The sequence below is a fragment of the Plasmodium gallinaceum genome (assembly GCF_900005855.1).
Source record: "Plasmodium gallinaceum strain 8A genome assembly, contig: PGAL8A_v1_64, whole genome shotgun sequence".
Classification (NCBI taxonomy): Eukaryota; Apicomplexa; class Aconoidasida; order Haemosporida; family Plasmodiidae; genus Plasmodium; species Plasmodium gallinaceum.
In genome coordinates, this window is record NW_021628223.1 from 83050 (window position 1) to 102804 (window position 19755).

Here is a 19755-nt window from a genome sequence, read left to right on the forward strand (position 1 = left end):
TTTACTTTTTAAAAAAAAAAAAAAAAAAAAAAAAAAAAAAATGTATCATTTCTAAGTTTAATTTAAAATATAGGTAACTTAAAAAAATACATCTATACAAAATGATTTAACTTTTAACTATAAAATTTTTATAGAAATATTAATTATACATTTTGTATAAATTTTTATTGAAAAAAAAATTTTACATCATTAAAAAATATTATTTTATTTTTTTAAAACTTACAAGATTTATTAAAATTTTTAATTATTTCTATAAAAATAAAAAATATGCAATCTTTTATAAATATAATTTATGTGTTTATAAATTTAGTTTTTTATTCTGTAGAATGTTTTATAAAAACTTTAACATTCTTGATTATATAAATATTTGTATTATTTTTAAAGTTATTAGTATACTACAAAATTTTATAATTATAGAAAAATAACATAAAATTAATAGTATATTTTTAATTAATTAAAGTGTTGTATTTATTTATTTATTTATTTATTTATTTTTTTTTTTTTTTTTTTTTTTTTTTCAAATAAATGTTTTTATTTAAAATTTATTATTTAAATTTAACGAATTTTCTCAAACATCAAAAAATTAACAAATGTATAAAATAAAAATTAAACTTAAATATGTACTACCACATACTTCTAAAAATATATATTAAAAATTATTAAAAGGAATTTAGTAAACGATGACTTATAAATATATAAGTTAATTCAAATAATAACATTATATATACATATTAATAAAATAAAGAAATATATAAGAATATAATAAGTAAACAAATAAAAAAATAAATGCAAATGTGTAAATTTACATAACTGAAAAAAATAAGATATTCTTGCATATAGGAAAAGACATATGAATAATGTTTGTATTTAGATGAAAGTAATGATTCTTCTCATTCATTATAATTGTTTCTTCTTTTATATTTCATTATTTATATAATATTCCTAAAAGCAATTTATTTTAAGTATATTGAAATGCAGAATTCATTGCTAACTTCTTTTTTTTTTTTTTTTTTTTCATTATGAATTATTTTATCTAGGATAGTAAATATATTTTCTTAAGTATTATCATTTGAATTTTATTTGTTTATGTTGCTTATAAAAGTTTATTTTTTCTACTTTCTGTGAATTATTTATTTGGTAGTTCGTAATTTTTTCTATTCAATAATAAAAAAAAAAAAAAAAAAAAAGAAATTTAGAGAAATGAGTAAAGATTTAATAGATGGATCTATTTTACATTGTTTAGAAACGGCAACTTTAGGTTTGCCATTAGAAGTATGGAAAACAAGAATGTGTATTTATAGAAATGAGAATACAATAAAATCCTTTAAAAATATTTATAATAAGGGATTAGGTCAATTTTATGCTGGTTTTTATGCAAAACTAGTAGAAAGTGCTAGTAAAGGAGCAGTTTTATTATTATCAAAAGAACAGATAATAAATTTTTGCAATAATTTAAATATTAATAAAACAACTAGTGGTTTTATTGGAGGAGCTTGTGGTGGTATTTGCCAATCGTTAGTTATGACACCTTGCACTTTTTTTATAACAGCTAGTATTGATAAAAAAATTAACTATAAAGAAAAAATTGTTTACATTTTAAAAAATACAGGAATTAAAACTTTATATAAAGGTAATAGTGCAATGTGTTTAAGACAGGGAACCAATTGGGCAAGTAGACAAGGAATTACTGAATGGATAAGAACTAAGGTTATTCAAAAAAAGAACAAAAAAGAAGAGAAAAAAATTAAAAAAATTGATGACATAAATAATATAAAAAGTGTAAACGATTCTAGCAATTTCAGTTTAACAAATGAAAATATTATTAAAAAAAAGGAAAACTCATATAATTTAACCACATTTGAAGAAATTATTTGTGGCATTATTGGTGGTGCGCTGTCAGTATGGAATAATCCGTTTGATGTTATCAGAGTACATATGCAAAATAATGCAAACAATAATATTAAGTTAACATTTTTTCAATCGTTTACTAATTTATATAAAGAAGGAGGTATACTTTACTTATATAAAGGTGTTATACCTCGCTGCCTTCTGTGCATTTGGCAGACATTATTTATGGTTACTGGTGTTAAGATTTTAAATAAATATTTTTAACTATATTTTATTTTATAATTAAAATTTATTCTTATATATATTTTAACGTAGAATTCCTTTACAAGAAGTTTAAGATTTTTTTATAAAAGTAATATTATATGACTTCATCAAATTTTTAATTAAAACATTTTTATAGAACATATATACATGCATATATATAAATATATGTATATATATTTTTATATAATAAAATGATATTTATCCATATAGAAAAATAAATAAATTATAAATTTTTATGGTTATATATAAATAACTAAAAAAATTGTAAATATATATATATATTATAAAAACTTATATGTATTTGCTTAAATTAAAAATCCGAAATATTGAAAAATTAAAAATTTTAACAATTATATATGTTGATGTAAATAATATTTATATATATATAAATATGTGTACATTTTTTTTTAAACATTAAAATTCCATGATTTTTTCATTTTTTATTTGTATTTCTTATATGTTTCTATATGTTAAATGTTAAAAACTTTTAATTGTACTACTTTTCTCATTTTCCTCATCTTTTTTAAAAAAATTTTTCATTTCATAAAATCTTTTTTTTTTTATTTCATATGCTATTTTCTTTAATAAATTAAAGTTTTTGGAATCTTTTTCTGCATATATATCCTTTATTGGTGGACCTGTTTTTTTTTTTTGAATGAACAATTCATAATTATTTTGCTCTTTCAAAATATTTTTATTAACAGGTTCAGGCATTGCGCAACCTGAAATTTTTGATATTCTTACACACTCCCCATTCATCATATACCTCCTTTTTACTACTGTTGGTTTTTTATTTATTGGATCTAAAATAGCTACATTTGTTATATGAATTGGCATTTCTTGTGTAATGATTGACCCTTTTTTACTTGTAACATTCCATGCTGATTTTTTCATATTACATCCATCAACAATTACAGTATTTCTTTTGGGGTTAATACTTAGTACTAGCCCTTCTTTATCTTTATCAGGTCCATATAATACTTTAACTAAATCGCCTACTTCTATATTTAAATATTTAGATAAATCTAATCTTTTTGGTTGATTTTGTTCTCTTAAAGGATATGGTATACTTAATTCCTTATTTAATTCTAAAAATTCTAGTTTATAATATTTTCGTTTTCTTTTATCTAGTTTTTTAGCTTGGACAAAATATTTAACATACTTTGACATTTTTTTTTTTTTATAAATTCAAATATATATTTTAAAAATTTCTATCTTCTTTTGTATAACTTTTTACTTTGTTTTAATAAAAATATTTTATAATAGTACTAAACATTTTATTATTAAAGTATATATTACTTTTATTCAACTTAATTGAAGTATTATATTATTTTTTATATTTTATAATTTTTTAATTTTCATTTTATTTCAGATTATTTAATTTTTTCCTTATATATACATAAATTACAATTCATAAGTTTTTATAAATTTCTATTTATATACTATTGTAAAAAGAATGAAAAATAACTGAGCTTATGAATCATATTTCACTTAATATATTAAAAACCTTATTTTTAGATCTATAAACAAAAAAAAAAAAAAAAAAAAAATATATATATATATATATATGTATAAAGTCCTATTGCTCTTATTTTTTTAATGTAAATAAAAGTTTTGTTTTCATAAGAAAATGAAAAAAATTTATCAATGATTGTTTAAAAAAAAATATATAAAATAATTTTCTATATTAAACATTATATATTTAAACTTAATTTGTTTGTATTTTTTATATATATTACTTTCATTTTTGAAAATTGAAAAAATTTTAAATTATGATGAAAAATTTGCACCTAAATAGAAGTAATGAAATTTATTCTGAATCTAGTAATGAAAATGAAAAAAGTAATTCTAATTATTTGTTAAATACAAAAAAAGTTAAGAAAAAAAGCAAAAGGGAGTTTGAAAAAAATTCACATAACTTAAACGATACAATAATGAATAATGGTCTTAAAAAATGCGAAAAAAAAGCGTTTAATGTTATAGAAAAAGGAAAAAAAAGATTTAAAAGGCTTGCGGTTAAAAAAAAATGCAATTCAAATGTTAAGTTGCAAGACAATGCAAACTTCATAAGTAATAAAATTTGTATTTTGAATAATGAAAACAAAAATGGGCACATTACTAGTAATAATAATTTAAACGACGTGAAAATTATTAAAAATAAATATTGCTCTAAAAAAACAAAAATTGATAAAATGGAAAATGATACATCAAGTAAAAAAAACGAAATAAATGTAAAAAACAATGACAATAATAATAAAGTATCCGATAAAAATTATGAGAAGAATACTTTAAAAAAAATAAAAAATAAAAAGATTAGTGATAACCATACGAACTCTTCAAAAATAGAAAACCAAGTTTTTGATATTAGCCATCACATATATAACATATTAAATATATTAAATTTACCGAAATCAGATATTTTAAAAAGAACAAATAAAAGGTTCGCTGAAACTTTTTTATATTTAACAAATGGCTATAACGTTGATATAGAAAAAATATTTAAAGGATCTATGTACAAAAGAAAATACAAAAACAATTCAGTAATAAAGATTACAGGGATTCAAATAAATTCTCTCTGTAAACATCATTTACTACCTTTTCAAGGGATATGCACTATTGAATACGTTCCAAACAAATACATCATGGGGTTATCTAAATTTTCAAGAATTGTAGATGCATTTTCTAGAAGATTGCAACTACAAGAAGATTTGACTAATGATATTTGTAATATTTTAAGAAAATATTTAAAACCATTAAATCTTCAAGTTACTATAGTAGCCAAACATTTGTGCATTAATATGCGTGGAGTGAAAGAGCACAATTCTACTACTGTTACACAAGTATGTTGTAAATTAAAAAATAATAAGTATACAAGTAAATCATATATAAATAACTGTTTTAAAAAAGAAAATGATATTAGTAATTATGACAGTATTAATAAAATGAACTATGATGAAAATTATTAAAATTAATGATCATTTTTAATATATATTAAAGGGAAATAATAATAATATACTTAAAATTGTTCCATTTTGTTAATTGATAACTTTATAAAACAGTACAATTTTTTATTTAAATTATTATATTTATTTTTTTATAATCACAAAAGCTATTTTTTTTTTTTATTAAAAATTAAATATTTTTCACTCAAAATAAAAAATAAAAAAATGGAATAAAATAATAAAAAAAAAAAAGAAACATTAAAATAGCATAATTTTTTTTTAAAAAAGAATTAAAAATATATTTATTAAAAATATAAAAATAGAAGAAAATATAAAATGTAATAACAAAAAATATATATATCAAAATTGCAAATTACATAAAAAAAAAAATATGTATATATAAACAAAATTTTATTGTTTTGTGCTTTAAAATCTATTATTTCTTTAAATTTATTTAAAAATGTAAAATTAAAGAACAACAAGAAAGCATTTCAAATAAAAGACATCGTTTTTTAAAGAATGCAATACAAAATTCATTATGTATGCATACACTTATTCATTTTTCATTTATATAACTTTTTTTTTTTTTTTTTTAATCGTACATATATTTTTATTTATTTTTTTAAAGTGTGAATTGTTTTTGATATTTTCAATTTCCAAATCAAAGTTTTCACAAATTTTTACTAATATTTCACTGCTATTCAATAAGATGTCATAGAGAAATTATATACTTATCATTATTATTATTGGTGTTATTAATTTTAATACTAATTATTAATATAATTATCATTTTTATTAATATTATTTTTGTCATTCTTATTGTTATCATTACTATTACTACTTTTTCTAGTTTTATTATATAAATGTTATTATTTCTTTTATTACTTAATATTATTATTTGTATCATTACTAATTATTATATTTATTATTACTGATTATTATTATTCTTCATTACTATTATTTATTATTGTAGTAATTATTACTAATTATATTATTATTACAATTATATTATTAATATATATATCAATTATACCCAAAACTCTTTTTAATTCTTCTCATTTTAATCATCTAAAGAAATATGTGTTAGATTAATACAATTAATATTTCCACATGCCATTGTAAATGCTTTTTTTGGTTTCTTCTGCAATTCTTGAAAGCTAGCTTCATCTGTGAATGGTTTAATACAAAAATACATTTTTAATAATATATGCTTATGATTATATATATGTTTTTTAATGAATATAAAAGTAATAATATATAAATATATGAAGACATATGTAAATTTACATTTATATAAAAATAAAATAAACCTGCATACAAAAAAATAAGAACTCTATTTACATATGTAATAGTTTCAACACTATCATTTCCTTTTTTCACTGATATGATTGGGCAATTATCATTTTTATTTTTATCTCCATACCAAAAAACACATGCATAATCATCTCCTAAAATTGGATCATCATTTTTAGTTATGCCATTAGCAATTTTGCCTTAAAAAAGGACAATATTTTTTTTATTAAATAAATCAATATATATATACATGTTTTATGTTTATACATTTTTATATTTTTTATTTTTGCTTTTTTTTTAATGCTATGTATAAATAAATTTTATATTTCTTCATGTGTAATTTGATTTTATATAATTTTTCTTTTTATATTTTTTCAATAATTTTTTTTATTTTTTTTTTAAGTTTAATATATTTTTTTTTTTTTTTTTTGGTTACATAGAATATTTTGAAGTTGGTGTGAATCTTTCCAATATTCTTTTGCTCTTGGATGAACGTAGTTTTCCCATGCTCTACACAAAAGTAAAATTTCGTTTGTTGATCTTTTTTCTATTTGTTCACCAAATTTTGATACTACTTGAGATACATTATTACTACTACTATCCTATTCAAAAATATACATACACATATAAATATACATATATGTATATTAATATATATATATATATATATATATATGTATATATATAAATATTTATGTATATAATTTTTTTTTTTTTTTTTTTTTTTTTGAAAAAAAATTACATCATAAGTAACATTCGAATTTTTTTTTTCATCTTTTTTAGATGATCTTTCACCATATATATAATCTAAAATATAGTCAAAAGGAGATATTGAACAATATTGACAGTTAAAAATATCCATTTTATTTGAACTATAGTGTAATGAGATTAAAAAATTATATTTAAAAAAAAAAAAAAAAACCATAAAAAAATATACATGTATATATATATATGCAAATATGAATGTATATATGAATGTATGTTTAAGTATTCATTCATTTGTATGTAAATATGTGTTAATTTTTGAAAATAAATTTTAAATAATTTTAATTAAAAAAAATAAAAAAATTATTTACTAAAAAAAAAAAAAATATGGAAATTAAGTAAATATATTTTTTTTTGTATTGTATAATTTAAGTGATATTTTATTTGTGATAATATTTCATATTTCATTTCACTTTTACATATCTAATTAAATATTAAAATATATATTTCTTTTTTATTAATAATGTAAAATTTAATGCCTTTCTATTTAATAATTTTTAAAAAAAAATTTCTTTGTTTTTAATTGTCTTACAATGAAGTTTCTAGTAAAATTTGTTATATTATCTTTTTAAATTTTTTATAATACTTTATGTAAGATAATTAAAATATAAAAAAAATATATAAACTATTACTAAAAAAAAGAAATAAAAAAAACAAAAAATAATAAAAATATATAAAATAAAAAGAATGTAATTCTTATGATTAAATTAAGAAGAATTATTCTCATTTATACACATGTATGTATGCATATATGTATATATATATATGCTTACATATATGAAATTAAATATATATATGAACTTTTTTTATTTTTTTCATTCTTTTATATTTCGACCTAATACAATTTTTTTATAGCACAGACGTGCAACTAAATAGAAATATTCATATTATTTCTAAAATTTAAAAAAAAAAAATTTAGATTATTTTTAATTTTATTAAACTTATTCTATTATGTTTCATTTTTTATATAAATAGAAAAAAAAAAAAAAAAAAAAAAAAAAAATACTCTAACTATTAAATGATAGTAGCTTTCCTTTTTTTTTTTTTTTTTCATTTTCTTTTAAAAAAATTGAGTACAAGATAATTTATCTTTAATTTTGTTATCCCATTTTATTTGTGTAAATTGTTGTAAAATATTCATTTTTGTTAATATTATTTTATTTTTCAAAAATGTAGTAAAGAAAAAAAAATGATGAGGTTTAAAAAAATTTTACTTGAATAAATTATATGTTTAAAGATTATGTTAAAAATAGTTTCCTTATTAAAATATTTTATACATTTATAGAAATGAAAAAGAAATTAGATTAAAAGATTATTTAAAATGAGATATAAATTTAAATATTATATTTTTTACTCATGCATTTTAATTTATTTTTTCCATAGAATGTTATAAAAAAAGATTTTTATATTATTATCTATATAGAAGTATTGTTTTATTATATTATTATATATATAGAAGTATTGTTTTATTATATTATTATCTATATAGAAGAATTGTTTTATGTTATAATTTCTGTTGTTAAAATTACGTTATTGTAATAAAGTTGATATATATTTTAATATTAATTACCAAAAAACTCAATATATGTTTTTAATTATGGAAAAAATTTATATATATATATATATATATATACATTATTTCTTATTTTAAAATTTTTTTAAATGTTATAAATGGTCAAAAATAAATTTATTCTAATATGAAACAATATATCTTTATTTTTAAGCAGTGAAATTCTTTTTTCCTTTTTTAGAACAATTCTTAAAATTTCATTCAATTTGAAAAAAAATATACTTTATCAAAATTTTATTGCTCATTGCAACACTGTGACTATTTTAAAAATTATATTAAAATTTACCATTCTAATATATTAATATATATAATTAGTTTAAAAATTTTAAGTACCTTATAGTATAAAGAAAAAATTAAAAATTTTTTATAATTTATGTGAAAAAAAATTTTATAATAAAGTTAGAATCAATAACATTTATCCTTAATTTAAAAAATTTTTCTTTTTCTTTTTTCTTACAAAAAAGATATTCTTTAAATATCAATTTATTATTGTTTTCTTTATATTCATTTTATTTTTCAGTGAAAGTTTTTTTCTATGGTACATTTTTAAATAACTGATGAAATTTTATTAAAACAATATATATACATTAAAAAAACAAATAATATATATATATTTGTATATATATAACAATATGTATTATTTATGCTTTCTTTTTTTTTTTCAATTAATTTTTTGTGCCTTTAACAAAATGATAAATAGTATTCTATCAAAAAAAAGTATAATTCTATAAAAAAGAAAAATTGTATTAAAAAAACATGTATACACTCAAAAAAAAAAAAAAAAAAAAAAAAAAAAAATTTTGCAATGCTACTAATTTTTGACCCAAAACGAAAAGTAAATATATATTATAAAATTTTTTTNNNNATTATTTATGCTTTCTTTTTTTTTTTCAATTAATTTTTTGTGCCTTTAACAAAATGATAAATAGTATTCTATCAAAAAAAAGTATAATTCTATAAAAAAGAAAAATTGTATTAAAAAAACATGTATACACTCAAAAAAAAAAAAAAAAAAAAAAAAAAAAAATTTTGCAATGCTACTAATTTTTGACCCAAAACGAAAAGTAAATATATATTATAAAATTTTTTTTTTCTTATCTATTTATCTCATTTTTACCTTTAATACTAAAAAAAATTTTTTGTAAAAAATTCAAGTTTACTTAAAAATGCAAGCTTGATCTCAAAATTTGTTCATATTTTTTATAAAAAATGATTAATTACTACAAAAAAAATGATCATGCAATTTTTTTTTTTAATATGTAAACCAATTAAAGAAGAATATATATATATATATATCTATTAAAAACATAGAATATTTCATATAATAGTATATTATTGCATTTTATTTTTTTTTTTCATTTTTATTATCCATAATAACATAGAAAAAGTATTTTATTTTTTTTTTTTTTATTAAAGAACTCATGAAAAAAAATAAAATTCTAATATATTTATGTATTTTTTGTCTTTATAGAATTCTATTTTTATCAATTTCCCATTGTTTTTAACAATTTAAATAATTAAAAAAAAAATAAAAATGCAAGTTGTTTCAGACTTGGTAAACCTAAAATATCTTTATGATAAAATCCAAATTAATAAAATAATTAATAAAAATCTAAAAGAATTGATTAAAAACCCTGATTTTTCTTTTGAAGAAGAGATAAATAACTTTACCAACTTAAGAAATTCAATAATAATAGAACAATATAAAGGATTGAGTGTGAATTTATTAAACTTATATAAAGAGTATTTATTTTATTTTGAAACGTTTAAAAGAAAAAACTTATTAAAAGGAAAAAAAATACTATATACAAATGATATATTTGAAAAAAATAAAAAAGTAGAATATGAATTTCATCAAGAAAATACTTTAATTATTTATAACATAGGGATATTAAAATCGCATATGTTAAAATTAAAGAAAAATTCAGATGATATAAAATTATTAAACAAAATATCTAATGAAGTAGTAGAGATTTTTAATTATTTGTTTAAAAATCTAAATGAACAAAAATTGAGTGATTTAACAGATATTAATTGCATCAGTTCATATATTTTTTTGTGTCTAGTATCAGCATATCATGAAAATATGTTTTATAATACTGCCATATTAAAAAAATATAAAAGAAATTTATTATCTAAATTATCTTTTAATATTTATACATACTTTAATGATGCTCATTCATGTTTAGATGGGAAGTTTTTAGATGTATTTAAACAAGTAAAACATTTTTCTAATGCTAAAAATAATTTACAATATATAAGAAATACAAATGGATATTTCTATAATTATATTTATGTAAATAAAAAAATATTCATAAGTATAAGTAATTATCATTCATCCTTAAAATATGTAGAATTAAGTAATTCTGAAGAATTAAAAGTTAAAAAATATGAGGAAGAAAAAATTGGAGAAATTATTTGTAGATTAAATTATAGTCTAGATAATGTTAATAAAGGTATAGAATTATGTAAAAAGTATAATCTTAACATTAGTATTGTTTCATTAAAAGAAAAAATTATAAAAATACTTGAATTTTTTGAATATGAGAATAAAAATATCTATTTTGAAGTTGTACCTCCATATGAAAATTTAGAACCCATTAAAGGAACAGAAGTAGTAAAAATTAAAAATATTAATATTTCTGAAATTTACACAAAGAAAAAAATTTCTAATCGTTTAAAACTTTTATTTAATGAAAAAGCAAAAAATATTTATGAATGTTATAATAAAGAAGCATTATCAATATGTGAAAAGTATAATAAAATATTTCTATCTTTAAATGATCAATATAAGATGATAAATTTATCCTATAGAAAAAATATAATACTTACCTTAAATAATGTTATTATAGATATGTTTAATAGAAAAAAGCAGATTTATCAACCTAATGATTTTGAAAACATATTAAATTTTCTTATGAATGTTGAACAAAATTTAAAAGAAATATTAATTGAAGCAGAAAATAAATTGACTAATGAAAATAATAATCATTTAGAATTTCAAAAAAAATACGTTAATGTATGTATTAATCAAGATTCTTTAAATTCTTATAATAATTTTTTATTTCATTTAAGCAATTTTAAGAAATCTTTAGATGATCTTGGAAAAAATAATACCATTTTCAAAACATTCCATGAAAATAACTACTCAAATTTTCAAATTTGTGAAATGGATATATTACCTTTTTTTGAATATGTAGTAAATCAGTTAAATCATTGTATTGATATTAACTTGGAATCCTTAGAAAATGATTATTTGTATTATAAAAATATATTATCTGAAGAAAATGAAAATACATCTAATTCATTTAATAGTATTACTGATCTAGAAAATTCAAATAAATTATGTTTAAATTATTCAAATTTTTCCAATTTTATTAAATTAAATAATTTATCATTTGCTATTCAGAAAAATGCTAATAACCAAAATTTGTTCCATTACAATATATTAAATAAATATATAAATATTCAATCAGAAGAAAAAATTTATTATGTTATTATTTCTATATATTTCTCTTTGAATATTCAATTAACTAACTTTTCAAAAGATTTAATAGAAATAAAAGATAATATGGATGAACAATTTTTAAATATGTTAATTGTAATTATTAAGAAAAAACAATAAATAAATAAAATATATAAAAAATAAAATAATATAAATAAAAATAAATTATATTAATATTCCTTTTAAATGAAATTACATTTAGATATATTGATAATATATTTATTTATACAAATATATGTAAATAAATTTTTTTTTTTTTTTTTTATTTTTTTAGGAAGAAGATAATAATGAAAAACTAAATGAATTATTAGAAGAACAAAAAAAGTTACTTGATATAAAAAAAAAAAAATTAGAAGAAAATATTTCTGTATTTGAAAAGGATATTAATCAATTTTATAACTATTATCATGAATATAATAAATTAGAGTATTTTAAAACAATTGAAGTATGCTAACAAAATAATATTGTGTTATTTAATATATATATATATATAATATTTACATATTTTTATTTATGTTTTTCTTTTGAAGGATATCAATAATTTTATTAATGAATTAAAGAAAACATTTGATAATTTATATATAATGCAAAAACAGCATTTATATACTCTAAAAAGCGCACTATTATTTAAAGACGATGTAAGAAAATTAAGCATTAGAAAAAAAAAAAAAAAAAAAAAAAATTATTAATATTTATAATTTATTTAAAATAATTATTTTTATTTTTTTTCCCATAGATCAATAAATATATATTTATGAGAGAAAGCGAAAGGTCAAAAATAAGGTCTTTTTTCATTATTTCATGAAATAAATATATATATTTTTTTTAATTTACATTTGATTTCATTTAAGCTAATTTTAAAATATTTTCTTTTATTGTTTCAAAAAATGTTAAATTTATTTTATTTTATATTTTTATCTATAGGGTACAACAAATTTCTAACTACACAAGGAACATTCAAGACAACAGTGGGCATTTCTATTAGCGTGATATTTTTTTTTTTTTACCATATGGATATATTATTTTATTAAACTTAATATAATAATTTTATTATTTTATTTTATTTTATTTTTTTTTTTTTTTTTTAATTCTACTAGTATGATTAAAAATTTAGATATATTCAATGAATTCATAAAAAAACGTTTTTTTAATTACACCTTTAAATGTGTAAACAAAGAATATAAGATATTTATTTGATCATATATTAGTATATTTTCTTTTTTTTCTTTAAAATATTAAAAAAAAAATTACATATATTTGGTAATACATAAAACGAATAAGCAGTTTTTTGATATTTTAAAAAAACAAATATAATAGTTTTTTAGTTTTATGGTTTATAATTATTAAATTTATACTGAGTTTTTTGTACATCTTTTTGTTTTATTTTAGAAAAACTCTTATTATTATTAAAAAAAAATTAATATACAAAATATTTTTCATTAATTTCATTGCATGATTTCTTATAATAGAAAATAATCATATAAAATAAATGAAATAAAAGGATACTTAACCAAAAAAAAAAAAAAAAAAAAAAAAAAAAAAACACTGTCAATTTTAATATTACTTATTATTATAAATATATGTGTCCAACAAACACCATTGTGTAAATATGAATGACATTATTTATTTTTTAAAGTGAATGATAATATGTACTAATCTTACAAAATAATAATTGGAAACATTATAATTTTTTAATTATATTCTTCATTATTATTTTTAAAGTGAGGAATTTTCCTTTTATTTTGTACTTATATATGCAATAAAATATAGAAAAAAAAATTATAGATATTTATAATGTTATTATTTTTTAATATATATATTTATTCATTATTATCTGAAGAACTCAATACATTTAATTGGAGATATTTTATTTTTAATTTCAATTCCTAATAAAAATTAACGAATTTTTGAAAATAGGAGGATCCTACATTATAAGATATATAATTCTTATTCAACTAATTTACTTTATTTTTTTTTCTAAATTAACTAAAAACAAAAATATATGCTTTCTACCATAATGGAAGTAAATAGAAATATAAAAAATACTTTTAAAAAATATTTTATAATTTTTAAATACATAAAAAATGCAACAAAAAAAAAATATATAATGAAACTTCAAATAAAAAAAAAAAAAAAAAATCAAAAAAAAAAAAAAATTAAAAATAAAAAGATATGCATGTTTATTTTATTTATTATATTCTTTTTTTATTATTCATTAAATCAAAAAAAGATTTAGAATAACTGTATCCTTAAAATGATTAATTCACTCTTATATTTGGATACAGAAAAAAAAAAAAAAAAAAAAAAAAAAAAAAAAAAAANATTTAAAAAAAAAAAAAAAAAAAAAAAAATATTTTGCAAATTAAATATATGTAATATATATATATGCATATGTATACAAAAATTTTTTTTTTCATATAAAAAAAAAAAAATATATATAAAAAAGTAACAAAATTTAAAAAAAAAAAAAAATAAATAAAACTTTAAATAAAAAATTTTTTATAAAAATAAAAAAAAAAAAACGAAAAATTATAAAAATATTATATAATAAAAAACGAAAAAAAAAAAGTAAAAAAACACAAAAAAAAAAAAAGTAAAAAAAAAGTTAAAAAAATAAACATTATAAAATTATAGTAAGGAAAAAAAAAAAAAATATATATAAATAGATAGTTTTACATAGAAATAAAAAAAAAAAAATAGGTATTTAATTTTTAAGAGAGAGAACAAAGAAGTTAATAAGATATTCATAACTCAATACTTTTTAATAGTACTATTTTTTTTTTTAAACTTTCTATATGTAATAAAAAATAATAATTTATTTATATAAAACAAATAAATTAATATATACATATTTATATATATGTGTATATTTTTATCTTTATTTTTTTTTAAATTTAAATAATTTTTCCATTTATTACAATACATATATATATATATATATATGTTTTTATTTTTTTGGTGGATATAATTAAAACATATATAAAATAAAAAAAAAAAAAATTATATATAAATAAGTATATATTATATATATTTCAATATAAATGAATATTTAAATGTACTTTTAAAAACACTAAAGATTATTATATATTATTATTATAAATTTGTATGATTGAATTTAACACGTGCATAATAGTTACATTTTATGTGAATACCTAATTTGTTTTGTGTATGAAAAAAGAAAATAAAATTAAAGTATTTCTATAATGTTATGTTTATAAATCCATTTAATTATAAGAATGCTTACTGTAATGAAATAAAAAAAAAAAAAAAAAAAAACATATATATATATATATTTATTTATTACTATTATAAAAATATTACTCATTATAAGAAAAAAGAAAAGGGTAAAAAGAAAAAAAAGAAAAAAGAATTATTTTATATATTATTTTTTAATAAAAAAAAATTTTATTTTGAATTTTTTTTTTTTTTTTTTTTTTGATATACAAATATATATTAACATTCTAAATTCATGTTTCTTTATTTATTGTAGAACAGAAAAAAAAAAAAAAAAAAAAATAAAATAAAACAAAATAGTATGATCAGTGGACATTTTATAATATATAAAAAAAAATAATTAATAATTGTATAATTTATTTATTTAAAAGAACAAAACTAAAATATATACTAATAAGTAATAACAAATTAATTTCTAAAATTATAATTTTATATATTTTATTTTAATTCCTTTTTTTAGCTTTTTATAATTCTAAGATATACTAAGGAAATTTATGAGTTTTATATCTATGAATATTATTTAATTATTTACATGTGTACTTTATTTATATCCTTTTCTTATTTTTTTTTTTTTTTTTTAAATTTAATTAATATTATTTATATAATTATTTAATACTATATATTTACCTATTTAATTATTTTATTTTACCATATTTTTTTTTTTTTTTTAAAAAATAATTAATAAACGACATATTTATTATATTACATTAAAATTTTTATTATATCTCTTCATTTTTTTTTTTTTCTTTTCTTTTTTTTTTTTTTTTTTTTGTATTATAAATTTTGATAAATGAGATTGTTTAGAAATAATATAAAAAAAGTATATACGTATATATAGAGAGAGCATAATTTTTTTTAATTTTTAAGTATTCTACATATAGTAAATACATATTTTTATAAGAATATATATATATATATATATTTTCTTTTTGAATACATTTAAAAATTAATTTTAAAAAAAAAAAAAAGAAAATTTCAAAATGATAGCTACCGGTACAAATATAATGCATCCTAGTTTTTCTACTGCATCATTATATGTTGGTGATTTAAATGAAGATGTAACAGAAGCCGTTTTGTATGAAATTTTTAACACAGTTGGTCATGTTTCTTCTATAAGAGTATGTAGAGATAGTGTAACGAGAAAATCATTAGGATATGCATATGTTAATTATCACAACTTAGCAGATGCAGAAAGAGCTTTAGATACTTTAAATTATACAAACATAAAAGGACAACCAGCTAGAATTATGTGGAGTCATAGAGATCCTTCATTAAGAAAAAGTGGTGCTGGTAATATTTTTGTTAAGAATTTAGATAAATCTATTGATAATAAAGCTTTATTTGATACATTTAGTATGTTTGGAAATATTTTATCATGTAAAGTTGCAACTGATGAATTCGGAAAAAGTAAAAGTTACGGTTTTGTTCATTATGAAGATGAAGAAAGTGCAAAAGAAGCTATAGAAAAAGTGAATGGTGTTCAATTGGGATCTAAAACTGTTTATGTTGGTCCCTTTATTAAGAAGTCAGAACGAGTAACAAATGATACAAAATTTACCAATTTATATGTAAAAAATTTTCCAGATAGTGTAACAGAAACTCATTTAAGACAACTTTTTAGTCCTTATGGTGAAATTACTTCAATGATTGTAAAAACAGATAATAAAAATAGGAAATTTTGTTTTGTTAATTATGCAGACTCAGAAAGTGCAAAGAATGCAATGGAGAATTTAAATGGAAAAAAGATTACTGATGATGGTCAAATAGATAAGAATTATGATGCAAATAGAGAAGAAGGAGAAAATAAAAATAGTACCAATAATAATGCTAATACTTCTACTAATACGAATAATAATAATGGTTCCCCTCAAAATACGAATACAACAAATACAACCATTGGTAGTAGTAATAATTCTATTAATTTAAATGATAGCACTGCTAATAATAATAATAATAATAAAAAAGAAAATCAAACAGAAGGTGCAGATCATCCAAATGTTTTGTATGTTGGACCCCATCAATCAAGAGCAAGAAGACATGCTATTTTAAAAGCTAAATTTGATAATTTAAATGTAGAAAATAAAAACAAACATCAAGGTGTAAATTTATACATAAAAAATTTAGATGATGCTATTGATGATCAAATGTTGAGAGAATTATTCGAACCATATGGTACGATAACATCAGCAAAAGTAATGAGAGATGATAAAGAGCAAAGTAAGGGATTTGGATTTGTATGTTTTGCATCACAAGAAGAAGCAAATAAAGCAGTAACAGAAATGCATTTAAAAATAATTAATGGAAAACCATTATATGTAGGTTTAGCTGAAAAAAGAGAACAACGATTATCTAGATTACAACAAAGATTTCGCATGCATCCAATTAGACATCATATAAATAGCCCAATTAACTCTCCTATCCAATACGCAAATCCACAATCTCCTCAATTACAATTTAGTCAAAATACTTTAAGTTATGGAAGACCTGTTATAACTGCTTTTAATCAAAATAATCTAATTTCTTGGAGACACCAGCAAGCAGCACAACAACAGGCTGTTCATCAACAAGCCGTTCATCAGCAAGCTGCACAACAACAACTTAATTTTAACAACAATATAAGAGGACAAATTAATCAAATGAGATTGTATACTCAAAATAATATTATGAATAATAATATAAATCAAAATAAAAACAATTCTCAATTGCATCACAATCAACCATATAATAATAATATTTCTCAGAATGGTCAACAACAACAAAATATAAATGTATCTAATCAACATAACACTCAGCAATTACAAGGAAATAATCAATTATTAAACAATAATATTAGAAATATGAATAATAGAACAAATAGAAATATGACTAATATGAACATATCTAATCAAAAACAAATTCCTTTAAATATGAATAACAAGCAAAATACATCACAAACTAATCAAATAAATCATCAATCGCAACAACAAACATCACAACAAAAATCATCACAACAAATGCAACAAGTCCCTCAAAATAATAATTTTAAATTTACCTCACAAGCAAGGAATCGTATGGAAATACCAAATAAAAATGCAAACAAAGTTAATTCTGTTAATAATATGAATGTGAATTTTAATAATAATTCTACATTAACAGCTGCAGCATTAGCATCTGCACCTCCTTCCATGCAAAAACAAGTTTTAGGAGAAAATTTATTTCCATTAGTTGCAAATTATCATCCAACATTAGCTGGAAAAATTACAGGAATGATGCTGGAAATGGATAACTCAGAACTACTTATATTATTAGAAAATGAAGAGCAATTGAAGAAGAAAATCGACGAAGCTTTAGTTGTTTTACAAAAAGCAAAATAAAGATAATATATACATACTAGCTAAAAATTTATTGAATTGCACATAGAAAAAAAAAAAAAAAAAAAAAAAAAAGATAACTATTTATAAAAACATAAAAAAAAAAAAAAAAATAAGAGAAAAATAGAATAAAAAATTATTAACATATTTTTGTTTAGAAATAAAAAAAAAAAAAAATAGTAAATAATTATAAAAATATTTGTATATAATAGAAATAAAAAATAAAATAATTTTATATAGTATATATAAATTTTTTTGTAATTATATACAATTAAATTTGGATTATTTTATATTTAAGCTAACACATATATATATATATGACTATTTAACGTAACTTTTTTTTTTTTTTCATATATATATTTATTTACGTCTTTTTTCATGAATATTTATTTCATATTTTTTTAATTTTAATCTTTTCAAAAGAGGCTGTTGCTGTATTATTTAAATAAAATTAAATATATTGTAAATTTTATTTTTTATACTCATTTTTTCATTTATATTAGAAAAAAATTTGTAAAGTATAAAAACGTAAGTATATATTTATATATACAAATCTTTTTATCTTTTTTTTTTTTTTATTTTAGTATAATATTTTAAAGTTATGTTCATATAAAAAAAGAAAAAATTATAATAGTTTAAAAAAAAAAAAAAATTTTTTTCTTATGCATACTTTTCTTCATTGTTATATTTATTAACATTCTTTAGAAAATTTTGTATTTTGTGCTTTTACATATTAGGAAAAAAAAAACAACAACAAAAAAAAAAAAAAAAATGAATTAAATTGAGCAATAGTAATTTTTGTAATAAGAAATTTTTATACATGAATAATTTGTGAATTTTAAAAAAAAAAAAAGATTAGATCTGAAATCCTAAATATAAAAAAATTTTATACTTGATTAATATATTTTTAACATTTTGTTGTAAATTTCCTTTTTTTTTCATTATTTTTTATATATACTGCTTTATATATATATTTTTTTTTTT

At 17.1% G+C, this 19755-nt stretch overlaps 6 protein-coding genes across 6 annotated transcripts; 4 read left to right on the forward strand and 2 right to left on the reverse strand.

Annotated features, from left to right (window-relative positions):
- Positions 1-1200: 1200 nt before the first annotated feature.
- Positions 1201-2112, forward strand: PGAL8A_00124900 (mitochondrial carrier protein, putative; the record flags this gene model as incomplete). Its single annotated transcript, XM_028674765.1, has 1 exon — positions 1201-2112. The coding sequence occupies one exon, from the start codon at positions 1201-1203 to the stop codon at positions 2110-2112; it is 912 nt and encodes a 303-aa protein (XP_028526364.1).
- Positions 2113-2589: 477 nt separating this feature from the next.
- Positions 2590-3282, reverse strand: PGAL8A_00125000 (50S ribosomal protein L24, putative; the record flags this gene model as incomplete). Its single annotated transcript, XM_028674766.1, has 1 exon — positions 2590-3282. One exon carries the CDS (start codon positions 3280-3282, stop codon positions 2590-2592), a length of 693 nt encoding a protein of 230 aa, XP_028526365.1.
- A 602-nt stretch (positions 3283-3884) lies between these two features.
- On the forward strand, positions 3885-5078 carry PGAL8A_00125100 (GTP cyclohydrolase I, putative; the record flags this gene model as incomplete). Its single annotated transcript, XM_028674768.1, has 1 exon — positions 3885-5078. The coding sequence occupies one exon, from the start codon at positions 3885-3887 to the stop codon at positions 5076-5078; it is 1194 nt and encodes a 397-aa protein (XP_028526366.1).
- A 1036-nt stretch (positions 5079-6114) lies between these two features.
- PGAL8A_00125200 (conserved Plasmodium protein, unknown function) lies at positions 6115-7209 on the reverse strand (the record flags this gene model as incomplete). Its single annotated transcript, XM_028674769.1, has 4 exons — positions 6115-6221; positions 6365-6547; positions 6784-6949; positions 7090-7209. 4 exons carry the CDS (start codon positions 7207-7209, stop codon positions 6115-6117), a joined length of 576 nt encoding a protein of 191 aa, XP_028526367.1.
- Positions 7210-10216: 3007 nt separating this feature from the next.
- PGAL8A_00125300 (conserved Plasmodium protein, unknown function) lies at positions 10217-13172 on the forward strand (the record flags this gene model as incomplete). Its single annotated transcript, XM_028674770.1, has 5 exons — positions 10217-12283; positions 12462-12632; positions 12718-12825; positions 12924-12970; positions 13112-13172. 5 exons carry the CDS (start codon positions 10217-10219, stop codon positions 13170-13172), a joined length of 2454 nt encoding a protein of 817 aa, XP_028526368.1.
- A 3229-nt stretch (positions 13173-16401) lies between these two features.
- PABP (polyadenylate-binding protein, putative) lies at positions 16402-18774 on the forward strand (the record flags this gene model as incomplete). The annotated part of the gene is made up of 1 exon (XM_028674771.1): positions 16402-18774. One exon carries the CDS (start codon positions 16402-16404, stop codon positions 18772-18774), a length of 2373 nt encoding a protein of 790 aa, XP_028526369.1.
- Positions 18775-19755: the final 981 nt, after the last annotated feature.